The sequence below is a fragment of the Martes martes genome (assembly GCF_963455335.1).
Source record: "Martes martes genome assembly, chromosome: 7".
NCBI lineage: Eukaryota > Metazoa > Chordata > Mammalia > Carnivora > Mustelidae > Martes > Martes martes.
Window position 1 is genome coordinate 73,377,901 of NC_137894.1, and position 15,562 is coordinate 73,393,462.

At 48.6% G+C, this 15,562-nt stretch overlaps 2 protein-coding genes across 3 annotated transcripts; one reads left to right on the plus strand and one right to left on the minus strand.

Annotated features, from left to right (window-relative positions):
- Nucleotides 1–60: 60 nt before the first annotated feature.
- On the plus strand, nucleotides 61–6,670 carry GMPR2 (guanosine monophosphate reductase 2). 2 transcript variants are annotated; one of them, XM_080807487.1, is made up of 10 exons: nucleotides 61–436; nucleotides 822–942; nucleotides 1,055–1,174; nucleotides 3,451–3,534; nucleotides 3,682–3,855; nucleotides 4,592–4,673; nucleotides 4,762–4,868; nucleotides 5,055–5,097; nucleotides 5,670–5,829; nucleotides 6,037–6,670. In XM_080807487.1, exons 2-10 carry the CDS (start codon nucleotides 856–858, stop codon nucleotides 6,224–6,226), a joined length of 1,047 nt encoding a protein of 348 aa, XP_080663613.1. In that variant the 5' UTR covers nucleotides 61–436; nucleotides 822–855; the 3' UTR covers nucleotides 6,227–6,670. The 2 variants fall into 2 exon arrangements, with proteins under 2 accessions (XP_080663613.1, XP_080663614.1); XM_080807488.1 differs by having other exon boundaries at nucleotides 289–436; nucleotides 846–942.
- Nucleotides 4,123–9,773, minus strand: TINF2 (TERF1 interacting nuclear factor 2). The gene is given in 10 exon segments (XM_080807486.1): nucleotides 4,123–5,119; nucleotides 5,121–5,126; nucleotides 7,476–7,567; nucleotides 7,671–7,738; nucleotides 7,829–8,288; nucleotides 8,447–8,543; nucleotides 8,629–8,736; nucleotides 8,818–8,919; nucleotides 9,042–9,146; nucleotides 9,291–9,773. Coding segments are annotated over 10 exon segments (1,380 nt in total). The 5' UTR covers nucleotides 9,483–9,773; the 3' UTR covers nucleotides 4,123–4,969.
- Nucleotides 9,774–15,562: the final 5,789 nt, after the last annotated feature.

Below are 15,562 nucleotides of genomic sequence, written 5' to 3' on the forward strand. Positions count from 1 at the left end.
CGGGTTCCCGAGAGGCTCAGGAATGCTCCCGCGTTTCGTTTTGGTGGTGTCGTAAATAAAAAGAAGGCGGAGGTTTAGTTACAGCAGACATGACGCCTCCGCGATTCTTAGAGTTTCTGGTAAACTGGGGTTTGCGAAGCGGTGTCGGAACGAACTACTTCTCCCATCATGCCTGGGGAGAGCCCCGCGCGTTCCACCCTGGGAGTCGTAGGCTTCCGCCCCTCGGATCCAACGACAACCTCCGTGTGTGAACTCTGTTACCCAGAAGGCCTCGCAAGACCCCGGCCGAAACTGGGATTTCCCTGTTTCTCCTTTTCCCCCCCGCAATTGGCGGAACCTGTTGGTGTGGCCCACAAGGCTCAGCGGGGCTGCACGAGGCTAGTTGCTAAGCAAGGGGTACTGTGGTCAACTGCCACCTGAGCCACGGCGACAGGAAGTGAGTACCCCTATTCCGGAAACTAGTTGTGGGAATATCCCCCATTCCTCCTCACCCCCAAATCAGCCTCTTATCCCAAATTGCTCTTTGCAAGGGTGGGAGAAGGAAGAGCAGTGGGGGTAAGGAATGCACATTTTGGGGGTCCTTCACGACTCCATCGCAGTTCTCCCCATCAAATAGAACCTGAGATAGAGATACGTAGAGTAATTGCAACCATAGGACGGATCAGAGGTGACAGTCTTCAGGGACCATGCCTCAGCCAATGCACGACCTTCCATAATTTAAGCAAGGAGAGAGATGGGCACTGCCGTTGGCTCTAACAGGGCATTTAGGCCTACGGGGAGATTGGTTCAGATCTCTCCACCTGACTTTTCCTACCTTCCAGTTCTCGGATTTGTTGCTACCCCAGGGTCCCCGCCATGCCTCACATCGACAGTGACATCAAACTGGACTTCAAGGATGTTTTGTTGAGGCCCAAACGCAGTACCCTTAAGTCTCGAAGTGAGGTGAGCCTGCTTTCCTAGCTCCTGGTAGGCCAGGATCGAGACAGATTTCTGGTTCTTATCCTCCTACAATACTCATTTATTTGGTGAATGAAATTTCCTCTTCATATCTCAGGTAGATCTCACAAGATCCTTTTCATTTCGGAACTCAAAGCAGATGTACACTGGGATCCCCATCATTGCTGCCAATATGGATACTGTGGGCACCTTTGAGATGGCCAAGATTCTCTGTAAGGTAGGATTCCCTTATGCAGGTTTTCCTACTGGTGACCAGTTGTGTGAGCTGACTGCAGACATAATTTGCAAACTGCCCCCCCACCCTCCCCCATCAGCTGTGTGGCAGGTAACAGTCAAGATGTTCCAATTTACTATTTAATCCATTTTCTCCAACACTAATGCCCTTATCTGATAAGTTCAAAGGCACATCTGAATTAGTAAGATTCAAAGCTAAGTTTTACCCCATTTTTCTGATATATAAACATAACTTCCTTTTCTCCCATCCAGCAGTTTATACACCCTGCCAACTCTTCCCACCTCCCAGGTCATCCGCTCTAAATCACATTCATCCCTCCCATTACGCCATTGGTCACGACACTAAATACCTACTGTTTTAGTCCAGAAACTAAATATAGCGTGAGCATTCAAAAATTCCTAGCTAGAAGATCCTGGAAAAGTAGCTTGTTGATTTTCTTTCATGTCTGCTACCCTTTTTTATTTTTTTAATCTTCCTCTTCTGTAAGTCCTAGGTTTCTGGGAATTTCTGGGATGTGCCCAAAATGGAATGTTCTTCTTAGGCACGGGTTATTGTTCACTTTGAAAACAGAAGATGCTGCTCCCATCCATAATATTACCTGCCTCTATACTTGTAGCTGAGAAGGTAGATAGTCAGTCTGGGCACTCAAAAAACATATGCATTCTTCTGGTTAATCCATGTAGCCCTGGTTGATGGATTCTCCTGCTGCTTGTGGCTCTGTTAGCCTTAAGGACTTCTTCTCCCTTTCTCTATTTTCAATCGCTGTAAGTCTGTGTGGAATGTCTTTTGTCACTTCTCTGAGTTTGATAGTTATACAGTTTTAGTACTTCATTGCTGTTGCCATTCACCAACTGCTTAGGAATCTTCTTGTCCATGGTCCACCTGCTCTGCCCAGCAGAGTTGAGGAATAGTGAATCTGACTTTAGCATTAACAAACGTGCTGGAATATGTGGCCCTTGTGGAGACTGTCTTAATACTTTGTGTTGAGATTGGCTTTTCAGTACTACTGATGGGTGCTGAAGAAATCAGATTCTAGAGATAGGGCCAAGTTTCACAGTAATAATAAGGTTGGATACACTCATCTTTTTCTAGATCTCTAGCATGGTATGTAATTGGATATGCCTATCATGTCCCACAATACCAGTACATCTCCAAGATCTACTGACCTCATGGAATGATTTTTCTTTGTGTATCAACACATTGATGGCAGAGTGTTATTGAGGAAGTAGAACTCAATACCAGCTTTAGCAAGATGGTGTTGATGAGTGAGTATAGCAATACCACTTCCTTACTGCTGATACATGACTTCCTTGGATTTCTTGTCACTTGCAGTATTTGTGCTCTCTGTCAACTGCTCTTTTGTCTATTTGCATGTCTGCACCTTTAAAGCCCAAGCACTGGGGTACCTGGCTGGCTCAGTCAGTGGAGCACGTGACTCTTGATCTCAGGGTTGTGAGTTCAAGCCTCACATTGGGGGTAGAGATTACTTAAAATCTTTTAAATAAATAAATAATAAGGCACAGGCACCAGCATTTACAGTGGCCTCTGAATGCCTTTCTCAAAGTATTGGGATATTGTTTTGCAACTTGTTGACCCTAGGGAATACAAGTCTGATGAGTTAGTTCACTGTATCCTTGAACTTGGTTGACTGAAATAGATGGAATGCAATGGACTTTTTAGGTTGGTCTGTGTCTCCAAAAAATGTGGTCCTTTATTCCAGTGGAGATGGAGAAAGAATGGGGCAGCACCTTATTGGCTCCACTGAGGCCTTGCCTTTTGTGAGCATTTAGACTCACTGAATTATTGCTGGTAAATAGACCAGAAGATACCCCAAAATAGGTGAGTTCCGTACTAGGTTACCATGGGGGAGGGGCCAAGTCAGTGCAGGCAGACACCGGCTACGTACAACCTCGTCATGGCTCTTTCTTGTCTGCTGCTTGTCCTACTGCACCAACAGCTTGTCTTTGTCACCTTTTAAGTTAGAAGCCCTTATGTGCTGATAAGTGAAATCCACTCCAGGTGACTTTGTACCTGACCTGTTGGAGCGCTGGGCAAGCATTGGCTTATCGTAAAGCCCTACTGGTATTTGTAGGGAGAAAAATGGTTAAACTAAAATCCCAGCTCAACCTGTGGTTTCTTTCAAGTTGCTTTCCAAAGCTCAGTCCTTTTTCTCCCTCAGAATACTAAAAATGTCTGTTTCTAGCAAAAGAGACACTAGTATAATTCTCTCCTTTTTGATGGCTTTTTCTTCTCCCCAGTTCTCCCTCTTCACAGCTATCCATAAACACTACAGCCTCCAGCAGTGGAAAGAGTTTGCTAGCCAGAATCCCGAGTGTCTTGAGGTAATGCTGGTCCTCCCCTGATCCCTTCCTTATCCCAGTTTCCCATGCATCTCTTTTGGCTTCCTGGGGACCAACCCTCCCCTTCCCACCCCCACTGGCTGCTCACTGGGTCACTTGTGACAAGCCACTGGCCCTGTCTCTCTCAAGCATCTGGCAGCAAGCTCAGGTACAGGTTCTTCGGACTTTGAACAGCTCGAACAGATCCTGGAAGCTATTCCCCAGGTGAAATATATATGCCTGGACGTGGCAAACGGCTACTCAGAACACTTTGTTGAGTTTGTCAAGGACGTGCGGAAGCGCTTCCCTGAGCACACCATTATGGTACGTTTCTACCATAATGGCTGGTATGTTCCTCTTCCTTCCACTCTCTCCTGACACTCCACTTTGTTATGTCAGTTCATTTCTCCTCTGCTGCATTGATTTTCCTAGCCCACCGACTCACGTCACTGGGCGATAATCCATGGTTCCAGGCTTAAGAAGTTTAGATTGGTTAGTGCAGTTAGCTCTGTCCCTTGACCCAGGCCTCGTGCATACCTACGGTACATATTCATCTGCCCACTGAGGTGCACTAGAATCACATTAAAAGGGTCGCATGAAAGCGTTTTATTTGTTTACAAGCTTAGAGGAGTGATGACAAGGCCGCTTTTTCTCTGCAGCATCTAGGGGTCTCTCTGTACTGTCCATCGAAAGTAAATACAGCCGTGCAGGTGGCTATTTAGCTTATAGTACCGCATCTCCCCCTTTCTCTGAAGCCAGAAATTGTATGATGTAATGGCTTAAGGACAGGATATGTTAGAGTCTCTTGGCAAGGATGGGAAGATACATCAGCTCTGGCCTTGGTCTAGCTGGACCCCAGCTTTACCCTAGTGCAACAGTGATACTGGCCACTCACCCCTTTACCTCAGCTTGGGAAGTAGAGTCCTTGCCCAGTAGAGGAAACCTAGGTACCCTTCTTTGTATTAACGCTGGAAGGTCACAGTCCAGGCATGCTGTGTGTGAGAGCGCGCCACCTCCTCTCTGGTTTCTGACCCTAAGAGTGCCCTGTTTTGTGCCTCAGGCGGGGAATGTGGTAACAGGAGAGATGGTGGAAGAGCTGATCCTCTCTGGGGCTGATATCATCAAAGTGGGAATTGGCCCAGGTAAGCTGCTTTACTGGGGGCCTCAGTCTACTGCTCCAGTGGCACACACCCCAGGAGCACTTCACTGTTCCCGTGACATTCTTCTCAGGCTCCGTGTGCACCACCCGCAAGAAAACCGGAGTGGGGTATCCACAGCTCAGTGCCGTGATGGAGTGTGCAGATGCTGCTCATGGCCTCAAAGGCCACATCATCTCAGTAAGGGCCACAGGCAGGGGAGGGGAGGAGGCTGCCACACCGCTGTGTTTCCTGCTGTGTGGAAACTGTGGTAGCAGTGGATCAGGACTCCTGGGTTCCTGTCAGCTTGGAGGTGGGCCACGGGGACATCGCTCAGAGTGCTTGGGCAGTCCGTGTTCTCTCTTCACAGTGCTCCTTACTTTGCAGGATGGAGGCTGCAGCTGTCCTGGGGATGTGGCCAAGGCTTTCGGTAAGGATGCTGGGAGAGCAGGGAGGGTCCTGTAGAAGAGGATAGGTCACCTCTGAGGGTCAAGGATCAGGCTTGGAAAGGCTGAGAAAGCCATTCACATTCTTTCACAATATGAACTAGTGATCCTGAAGCTGTGGTGTCACTGGGGGCAAGGAAGCAAGGGAATCCTGAGACTCTGGTATCGACTGCCCAAGTATAGGCCATCTATAATATCCCCTGTACTGTTGGACTAAAGTTAGAGACCTTTGCCCTTGGGACACTTGGAATGAGTCTTGTTTAGCTGCACACAATGAAAAGAGAAGACCAGAAAGAAAAAGAAAAAAAAAAAAAAAAAAAGCAGAAGCCAGGCAAGGAATCTCCAAAGGCTCTTTGTAAATTCTTGAGGAAATCAGGCTCACTAAGGCATAGAGGCCAGAGCAGAGCAGGCCTGTGTGGGTTGTGGGTCAGCTAGGGAAACAAAAGCAGGAAGATGTTAGACTCATTGTCAGGACTGAGAATTTGGCGTGAGTTGCTTCTGAGGGTGGGCATGTGAGCCAGATTTAATTCATTGCCCCCCTTGTTGACGCTGGCAGGGGCAGGAGCTGACTTTGTGATGCTGGGTGGCATGCTGGCAGGGCACAGTGAGTCAGGCGGTGAGCTCATCGAGAGGGACGGCAGGAAGTACAAGCTCTTCTATGGGATGAGTTCTGAAATGGCCATGAAGAAGTATGCCGGGGGCGTGGCTGAGTACAGGTGGGTGCAAGGGAGCCAGGAGCCCAGGGTTCCTGGAAAGCATGACTAAGTAGGGTGGTGGCAGAGCTGCTGGCTGCTGGGAGAGGCACATACAGTTCTGGGAGGAAGAGTGGTGAACTGGGGCTCAATGCCAGACAGCAGGGGAGAGTCATCACTGGGCTTAAGGATTCCAAAAGGAAAGAGTAAGAAGGTTTTGCCTCCTCAAAGGGCCTCAGAGGGAAAGACGGTGGCGGTCCCCTTTAAAGGGGACGTGGAACATACCGTCCGAGACATCCTTGGAGGCCTCCGCTCCACATGCACCTACGTGGGAGCAGCTAAACTGAAGGAATTGAGCCGGAGGACCACCTTCATCCGGGTCTCCCAACAGGTGAATCCAATCTTCAATGATGAGAGCTAGACCTGAGCAGCTGTGCCCTCTCAAGGCACTAGCCCCTGAGCAAAGGGCCTCTCAGGAGGGCTCCTCACCCATCTCAGCCACTGTGGCTATTTCTTACTCAGTCAATTCCTGTCGCCTCACTCCTGAGGGCTCCCACAGTAATACCATACTCTGTACCCACAGAATGCCCAGGGCACTCACTGGGGAGGAAGCAAGGCAGGCAGGGTGAGAAAATGAAGTTAAGACAGTCAAGTGTGAATCTGGGGACCCAGCATCCTGAGAATTATTAAAAGGAACAGATGCTGATTCCTACCTAAGTGTTTAATGGCCTTGGTCTGGAAGAGGGAGGCTCTTGAAATCATGTTTTATTAATGAGCTTCATTAAACAGGATCTCTGAATACCTAAAAAGCCCAAAAGTGTTGCCATATTTTAAATATCTCAATAAAGAGATCCCAAGGACTTTGAAGAGATTCTGGATCTTTCTGCACAAGACTGGCATTCTGGGTGCCACTCCAGGGTAAGTGGAAGTGGAGTTGGCAATGACCCAGTTGAGCCAAGGACAGGACGTACTTTTTCCATGAAGTATCTCCATTGCAGTGCCACCACCCCTGGGTAACCCGATGGCATGAGAGTTTATGAAGTACATTCTGGCATCAGGACACACAGGTATTTTTGGCATAGCAAAGGGAAACTTCCCTTCCAGACTTTCAACCCTTCTTGGCATACATGAACATTTTCCAGGGGAAGTAAAAAGGCAAAGGGATTCCTCCAGCTCTGGTGAAGCCAGTTCTAAGGAATGACCTACACTGACTTGACAGAAGCCTTGATTTCCCTCCCTCACACCAAGACAGTGTTTTAACAAATCCAAATTTTAATTAACAAGGATTACAAAGTAATTTTAGCAAGGTAGTCAGGTCACCCAAGCCCAGGCTTCTGCTTTATTCCCACTAAACTGTGTAGAACTAAGGAACTCCTTCCTCAGGCGGAGTGCAGAGGGAATTCCAGTCCTATCCTGTGTCTAGACCTGTCTCTACTGTCAGGGAAGGGACAGACATGGCCCTGGGGCCAGAAGTGGGGAGATACTCATAGAAGGTGGGGATCAAGGTGTCAAACTTTGTCTTCTGATAGTTTTCCAGAGACTCCTGCAGAGAAGGGAGCAGGGAGATGCTATCATCATCTCATTCCCTGAGACCTCCATATTCTGGAGCATGTGGATTTCTGTCTCATTCTGCTCAGCCCCTTCCCCAGCTTTCTTTCCTTCCTACTCACCCTTCCTTCCTTCTGGCCATTTTCTTCTTCATCAGAATCCAAAACCAAGTCCCCTATGGTAATGACAGAGCTGCACAGAGATGGAGGACACACTGCAGGAACGAAACAGAATCACAGTACCCTTCTAGGTGAACAGGCCCTCAAGACTCCGCGAGAAAGGAAGCTGTCTAGCCCAGTCTGATTCAGGATACTTACATGGCTTCCTGGTCCTAGGAGGGGATAATGACAGTCTCAGGGGGTCCATGGGGCAAACCAAGCAATTCCTGCATTGGGAGCAAGCAAAAAAGATAAGGTGAGGGGAAAGCAGGCCAAAAAATGTCCTGCTAGGAGGGAGAAGCAACTGTTCCACTCACTCTTCTTGCTCTGAAGCAAACACCTCAACTGGGTTCTCTTTCAAAGCCCTTCCCCCCAGCGGCCGGGGTGGACTCTTTGGCTTTCCAGTGGACGCTGCTCTCGTGCCCACAGCACCTGCTGGATCTGCCATGTTTGTCCCATGTTCTTCCCTGTTCTCAGGCTTAGAAATGACTTGGGGTGGTGAACCCAGATTCCTAAAGGGGAACAGCATGACTGTGGGGCGCTCCTTATGGCCTCCCTTAGTGGATGCCCATCGGGACTGGATTCTTCGCCGGCCTAGAGGGGCCAGATTGAAGTGGTGGCCGGCCGTAGGTTCTGGGTCCTTCCTTGAGGCTGGTCCCTGAGGGAGGTATGGGCCAGAACTGGCTTCTGGCAAAGGATCGTGAAGTGCTAGTTTTGGTTGCCGAGGATTCTGCTCCGTGGGCTCTGTCATGCTCACCGAATCGTTAACGGAGCACTCTGAAAAAGAAAACGAAGCTCTTCAGAACAAACAAACACAACTCCGTCTAGTTTCTTACAGCTCAGGTCCATGTAACCCTTCTGACAGCCCATCTCAAAAGGTCTCAGGCTGAACAATCCACCCCCAAGTTCCTAGTTCTCCCAGAGGGTCCTCATACCTGGAAGTGGCCACCCCATGTCCACAGCATACTGGCACAAGACAGAAGAAGTAGTGATAGAAACTCCAGGCTGCATCCAACTGACCACATCCTGAAGCTGTGGGCAGAGGGAGAGAGGCATGAAGACCACAGTCCTTGATACAGCCATCCGCCACTCTGCCCTTACCTTATCCCAACAAAACCTGCTGTGTCTGCAATGCAGGCAGGGCTTTCTCTAGCTGACACAAATATTCAAAGAACAGCTTTTCCATGGCATCCAGAAAGGGTTCCCCATACTCTTGTTCAAGTTCCTGCAGTGAGGAAAAAAGCAGGTCAGAGGAGGACTAGAGCAATTTTAGCCCCATGATAGCTTCCAAACCAGCCAGTCTCACCTGCACCCTGGAAGCCAAGTCCACTGGGGCCTCTGCTAGATGCTTCACCTCTTGGCAAAAGGTCTCCTGCGCCTCCAAGACCTTCCTCAAATCCTGCTTTGTCTGTTGAGGGTAAGGAAAAGTAGACAATTTAGGGTCACTAGGACCCAGTGGCTGGAAGGACAATCAACTCTGTGGCACCCAGTGTTAACTGGGGTATAGGGCTTGTTCCGGAGATTACTCACCGCTTTGGGGTCCCGCACTACAGGTCCAGACTCTGGGAAATGGTGATGCAGGGCATTCAGAACCTGGGCCCATGGCCGGCCCTGCAGGATCAACTCCACCACTACCTGTGAAGGGTACTAAACTCACAATCTCCACTTCGGGGCAAGCGCCCTTTTCCAACAGTCCCAATCCCAAGCGGTCAAACCCTCCGCAAGTCCCCTCGTATCCCTCCCCTTTCCTATCTTCCAACTCTTAACTAGCTATAATACCTTGGCCTTCAGACCCATACACAAGCGTTCGTGGTGGCGGTAGCGAACTAAACCAGGGGCAGCAATGCGCAGTGATCGCAGAAACTCTAATACTCGCGGGAAATGCTCCACGCAGCGTCCCCGCACGACTTGCCAGCTGGCGGCGGCGGCGAAGCGCAGAGCCGCGGGACCGGCCTCCGGGGGCGTGGCCATGGCCGCGGGCTCTGCCCCGGGGGCAGGCCCTCTGGGTTCCTTCTTCCACGGCGAGGCTTCTCGACTCCGCCTAGGGGCGAAGCTTCCGGCGGCTCTCAGCGGCTGAGCTGTTTCGGTCTGCGCTGGGTACTTCGCGATGCGATCCCTTCCATAGGCCACCGGAATCCTGGAGGTGTTCAAAGCGGGCTAAGGCCAGCTCCAATGGCACCAGGTTCTCTGTTTTCCACGCCGCCGCCCCCTCAGGCCCGAGGGCTACCTCGCTTCCGGCTCTGCAGCCACTCTCCCTGCCCCGGAAAAGGGCGGTAATGGAGAGCCAATGGGCTACCGGGCAGGCTACGCGACGTGACGTAGCGTCATAAGGCCACGCCCCAACAGATCGGGCACCTCCCCCGCCCGCGCTCCCTCCGTAAGCAGCCCCAGGGCGGCAGGGACTGCTGTTGCAGGGCTTCGTGACCCCTACCTACCATCGCGGAGCCTACAAAGTCACGTCCTTCTCTAAGGCTGGACTTACGTGTCTGGAAAACGAAGATCATGCCTTTCCCCTCCCCGTCATCGGCGCCGCTGATGTACGATTCCTTAAATCCTAGCCTCGAAGCAGCGCCTGCAAGGCCTTGCCCGGCGGCACGCCCTCTTCCGTAAGAATTCAACTGTCCCTTTTGCAAAACAGTAGAGGGCGCCCACCTTTAAAAAAAAATACAAAGTTTGAAAAGCTACATCACGTAGTTAACTTGGTTTTCTCAGGATGATGAGACTGTAGGTCTCATATCACTTTTCTGTGATTTTTTTTTGGTATCATGTAATTTTATTTATTTTTTTTAAGTTTTTATTTATTTATTTGACAGACAGAGATCGCAAGTAGGCAGAGAGAGAGGAAGGGAAGCAGGCTCCCTGCTGAGCAGAGAGCCAGATGCCGGGCTTGATCCCAGGACCCTGGGATCATGACCTGAGCTGAAGGCAGAGGGTTTAACCCACTGAGCCACCCAGGTGCCCCTGTATCATGTAGTTTTAAAACAAACAAAAAAAAAAGTTTTCCTTTTCGGATTTCTGTTATGTGCTTACTCCAGCCAGCCCCCTTATGTGATCGACTTGTCTCCTTGTCACCCTTCCTGGTGTCTCCCCTTATTTTCATCACCAAGTACAGAGCCTGGCACACAGTGTATAGTCTTTAAATGTCGGTTGAATGAACTACCCTCCCTGACTACCTTATAGGAATGTAGTGGAACTACCGTTGTTTCGGATCATCTCATTTCTTAAGAGGTAGCGCCCCCTGGATCCTTCCTTGACTCACCCAAGATGAAACTTAGGTGATCTACAGGGACGGCTGGACTGAGAACCGGAAGTTATCTTCCCTTTTAAATTCTGCGCTTCCTCCTGGGCTCTGTAGTTTTGTGCACAGCGCCTCTCCTCACCTGTGAGTGAGAGACCCAGACCACAGCCCTTAACTCAGTCCTCCTTCCTCTCCACATCTAATTGTCATCAAGTCTAATCAGTTCTACTTCCTCTGGAACTTTACACCCCACCCCGTTTTCATTCTCACTCCTCTATCCTATTTCAGGTGTTCCTGTCTCTCACCCTCCCCACACCCAGCCCACCTCCTTTCTAATTTCTTTACCACATTGCTTTCATCATGAATCTTGTGAAATGCAAAGCTGATCATGCCATTGCTAACTGAAAGCTCTCTCTTACTTTCAAAAGAAAGCCCAAACTCTGAAATAGTCTGAAATAGCCCAAACTCTGGCCAAGCTTCTCTTCAGCCATATTCCTTGCCACTTTGCATGTACGCACCTAGATGCCAGCAAACAGGTTTCATCTTCCAAATATACTGTGTTGTCTTACAGTTCTGTGCCTTGCACATACTGGATGATTCCTCTGTCCTCCTTGCCTCTTGGACTTGATCCTTCCTCATCTTTTGTGGTTCATTTGATAACCACCTCCATAAAGCCCATCAGAGTTTTCTTGGGGTCCTCAGTACATCTTTTTATCACCACCACTGTTGCAGAAGCTATCTTGTAAGGTGATTGTAAGGACTAAATAAATTAGTAGTTATAAAGCACTTGGAACAGTTCTTGGCTCATAGTAAGTACTACATATGTTTGTATTGTTAATGTTTACAAGTCTGTCACCCCCATTCAGGGGGAGCCTGGGAAGAGCTGGTTCCTTTCTTGTACATTCAGCACCTTGTTCATGTATTTACAGCTAATACAACCAGCCCCATTTTAAGTCTTCTTTTTACTGCCTTAGGAGCCCATTGTCTTGGAAGCTGTCTTAAATCCAAAGGTTCAAGAAGACAAGTGGTCAGAGCTCCAAACTTTGGCCATGTAGTCTCATGGCCACTGCTGGCACAAGAAGAGTCTTGGCACAGAGAACATGGGGAAAATACAGCCGAGAAGAAATATAGAAGGTGGTTGTCCTCAATCCTTACTCTGCATAGGAGTCCGCCCCTTAGTGATCTTGTTAAAACACACACTTCTTGGCCTCTGCTCTGGGGATTTGGGTTAGTGAGGTCTACACTGGAGCCCAGAAATCTGTATTCTTTTTTTTTTTTTTTAAGATTTTATTTATTTATTTGACAGAGATCACAAGTAGGCAGAGAGCTAGGCAGAGAGAGAGGGGGAAGTAGGCTCCCTGCTGAACAGGGAGCCCGATGCAGGGCTTGATCCCAGGACCCCAAGATCATGACCTGAGCCTTAACCCACTGAGCCACCTAGGCGCCCCAGAAATCTGTATTCTTACCATCTCAGTTATTCTAATGTAAGTGTCTAGAGACTAGACTTGAAGAAGCCTGGGGTAAGGGAACAGTTTCAGTCAAACCAAATCCAAATCCTCCAAGTCACCCAAAGGAAAATTTCCATGTGGAAGTGAACTATACAAAGGGTATTGACTCTCTTGTCTCTGACCATTGCCTTCCCCTGCAGTTTCCTCTCTCTGGTGAAGGACCCCTGTCCCTGTGGATGGCACCCAATCGGAGTTCTCCACAAACCTGAGACCTGGGGGTTCTCCTATTACTGCTCCTCTCCTCCCTCCACCCAGACACACCCATACCTCCCCCAAGTACTGTGCACTTTATCCCCCAGATATTCCTCCAAGCTTTCCACTTCTGTCTCCAGCACCACCCTTCTGGCCCAAACTACTTACCATCTCTAGCATAAACGACTACAACTGCCTTCCAATCAGCGTCTGCAACCATTCCGACCCTGCTCCAATCTATTCTTGACACTACAGGTGGAGTCATCTGTTCAAAACACAACCTGGTCACGTCAACTCCAATTCCTTAATGCTTTCAAAGGCTTCCCACTGCCCTAGGGCAGATAAAGATCCCTAATCTGGCCTATGAGGCCCCACAAGGCATGGGTGGCCCTGTGCTCCTCAACTCCACATCCTCCACTCTGCCCTGTGCCTCTGCCCTTTGCTTTCGCTGCCTTAGCTACACCATCTTTCCTTGTCTTGTTTACTCTTCCAGACTCCCTTCCACCACAGGATCTTTTCACAGGCTATTCCTTTGATCAGCAGTGGTCTCCCTTCCCTCTCTGCCTAGATATCCTGCAGGGTCACCATAAAAGCTTGCCTAAGCACCACCACCATATCAGATCAGTGCCTTTACTGTTAACTTCAAAGTTATTTACTCTACTTTATTTCATGCAGTTACACTGTTTCTTTCTCAGGCTGCAAGCTCCATAAGGCAAGAGCTAGGATTGTCCTGTGCTCTGGCACTTTGTCCATTGCTTGGGACACATCATTGAATATTTCTTAAATGGGTAAAAGAATGGGTCCATTAGCCACCACCATGGCTGGACCCTGCCAGTCAGAGTCTTCTGTAAAATTCTGGTTCACCTGTGGACAAAAATTCTCTTTCCAGGGAGAACCTTAGAATGGCTAAAGGTAGCCATTATTTTAAAAAATTAACTTTATTTAAAATAAAGTACAATCACTGTGGTCTTTTCCATAAATCTGGGAAGCATTTATAAGTCACATCTTGTAAACCTTTGTTTTATATTTGTAATTAACTCCATCTGGCTTATTATCAGGAAAATAAAATCTTCCTTTTGATGTCTTTACTTCTTGCAGAATTTTCAAGCAGTCCATCCTAAAGGGCCAGCCTTCCAGCTTCCATGATTATTTGAGGAGACTTATGCTCTCCACAGGGTCTGTCATACTTCTTCCACCCATTCAATGTCCCCTTAGAAAACCAGCCACAGAGGGGCACGTGGGTGGCTCAGTTGGTTAAGCACCTGCCTTCAGGTCAGGTCATGATCTCAGCGGGATCAAGCCCCGAGTCAGGCTCTCTGCTCAGTAGGGAGCCTGCTTCTCCCTCTGCCTGCTCTGCCTGCCACTTCCCCTGCTTATGCTCGCTCTCTCTCTCTCTCTCTGACAAATAAATAAATAAAATATTTAAAAAAAGAAAATCAGCCACAGGGATTGGTAACTGAGCTCTCAGGCTTTGATACCCGGTCCAGACTGCTCCCTGGGCCAAGGGGCTGCAGGAGATTCTAGCATTGGCCACAAGCTTTGCCAAATCAAACCCACTCAGCTGGGGTTCAGGGACCCTCAAAAGGCTCAGACAGTTCTCAGAGCCTAGGATGGGCCCCTTCTCTGCTATTAGGCCTCAGCTGAAGCTACCACAGTCCACACTGATGTTCCCAATTTTAAATCTTGGGGCAGAAGTGATTAAAGAGAATACTGGTTCTTTATACTCAGGAAACCGTGGGCTATTGAGGCGAAAAGTCCACCTCCTCCCTAGTGATCATCTTTGTATACCAGGTGTCCCAGGAGAAACAAAACAGGTCACCAAGATGCTCAGACAATGACTGCTTCATCAGTCCAGGGGCACCAACTAGGAGAGCAACCCTAGTGGATTTCCTAAAACCGAGACTAAGGATACCTTCTTTTTATTAAAAATAAAGTGGGTATTGCCTGGGTGGCTCAGTTGGTTGAGTGTTCGACTTTTTATTTTATTTTATTTTATTTTATTTATTTGAGAGAGAGAGAGAGAGCGCGAGCATGAGCAAGGGGAGGGGCAAGGGTGAGGCAGAAGCAGGCTCCCTGCTGAGCAGGGAACCCAACAGAGGGCTCCATCCCAGGACCCTGGGATCATGATCTGGACCAAAGGCAGATGCTTAACCAACTGAGCCACGCAGGCACCCCAAGTCTGTTTGCCTCTTGATTTCAGCCTAGGTCATGATCTCAGGGTCATGGGATGGAGTCCTGTATCAGACTTCAGGCTCAGCCTGGATTCTGCTTGTCCCTCTTCCTCCCCCTGCAAAATTAATTAATTAATTCTTTAAAAATAAAACAAAACAAAACCACTCTGTAATATAAAGAAGGATGTCAAGGAAATAACCATATAAATAAACATAAACAGGCATAAAGTTGGTTTCCTTGGTATAGTTTTCTGAGGTACAGTCCCAGTAGGAGTCTGCACGGATGGTTATTACTCAGCCAGGTGCCCATTTAGGTGTCCCCCAGGTGCTCTTTCCTAGAGCTGGTCTAGTCACCCATCATATATTCTTCTCCCAAATGTCTCAAAACACAGTCCTCCACTGCTCCCCCCTGCTCCCAGGCTCCCCGTCACAATCCAACCTAGTTCCTCGTCCATTCAGCAGATAACTTGTGGAACACCTGCTGCATGTCACCAACTGAATCAGCCCTATCTCTGTCCTTATGATCTGACATTCTAGTAGAGGGGACCTAGAGGCCTGCGGCCAGAGCACAGTAGTCACGACACCAGGGATTCTAATGCCCACCTCCACAGAATTAAAGGAGATGCCCCTCTAGAGCCCCCAGCCGGAGCTTAACCCATTGTGGGAGCTCAGTATGTACTTGTTTCTTTCTCTCTAGCTGTTTGGAGAACAGAATTGCCTCCCCATTTTTTGTATTTCTGTATTTCTTTTTGAGGATATGGAGCATTTTTGAGCTCTAATAAACACAGGGGACCAGGGTAAAATGAATAAATGTGAAGCAAGTTATAAAGTTGTTAGAAATCTTAAGCTCTCACATTTTCTCTCAGGTGTTCAATAAAAAAAAAAAGATACTGTTGTGTTGCTGCTCCAGCTTTCTGGAAACTAATTAACAAAATGTATCCA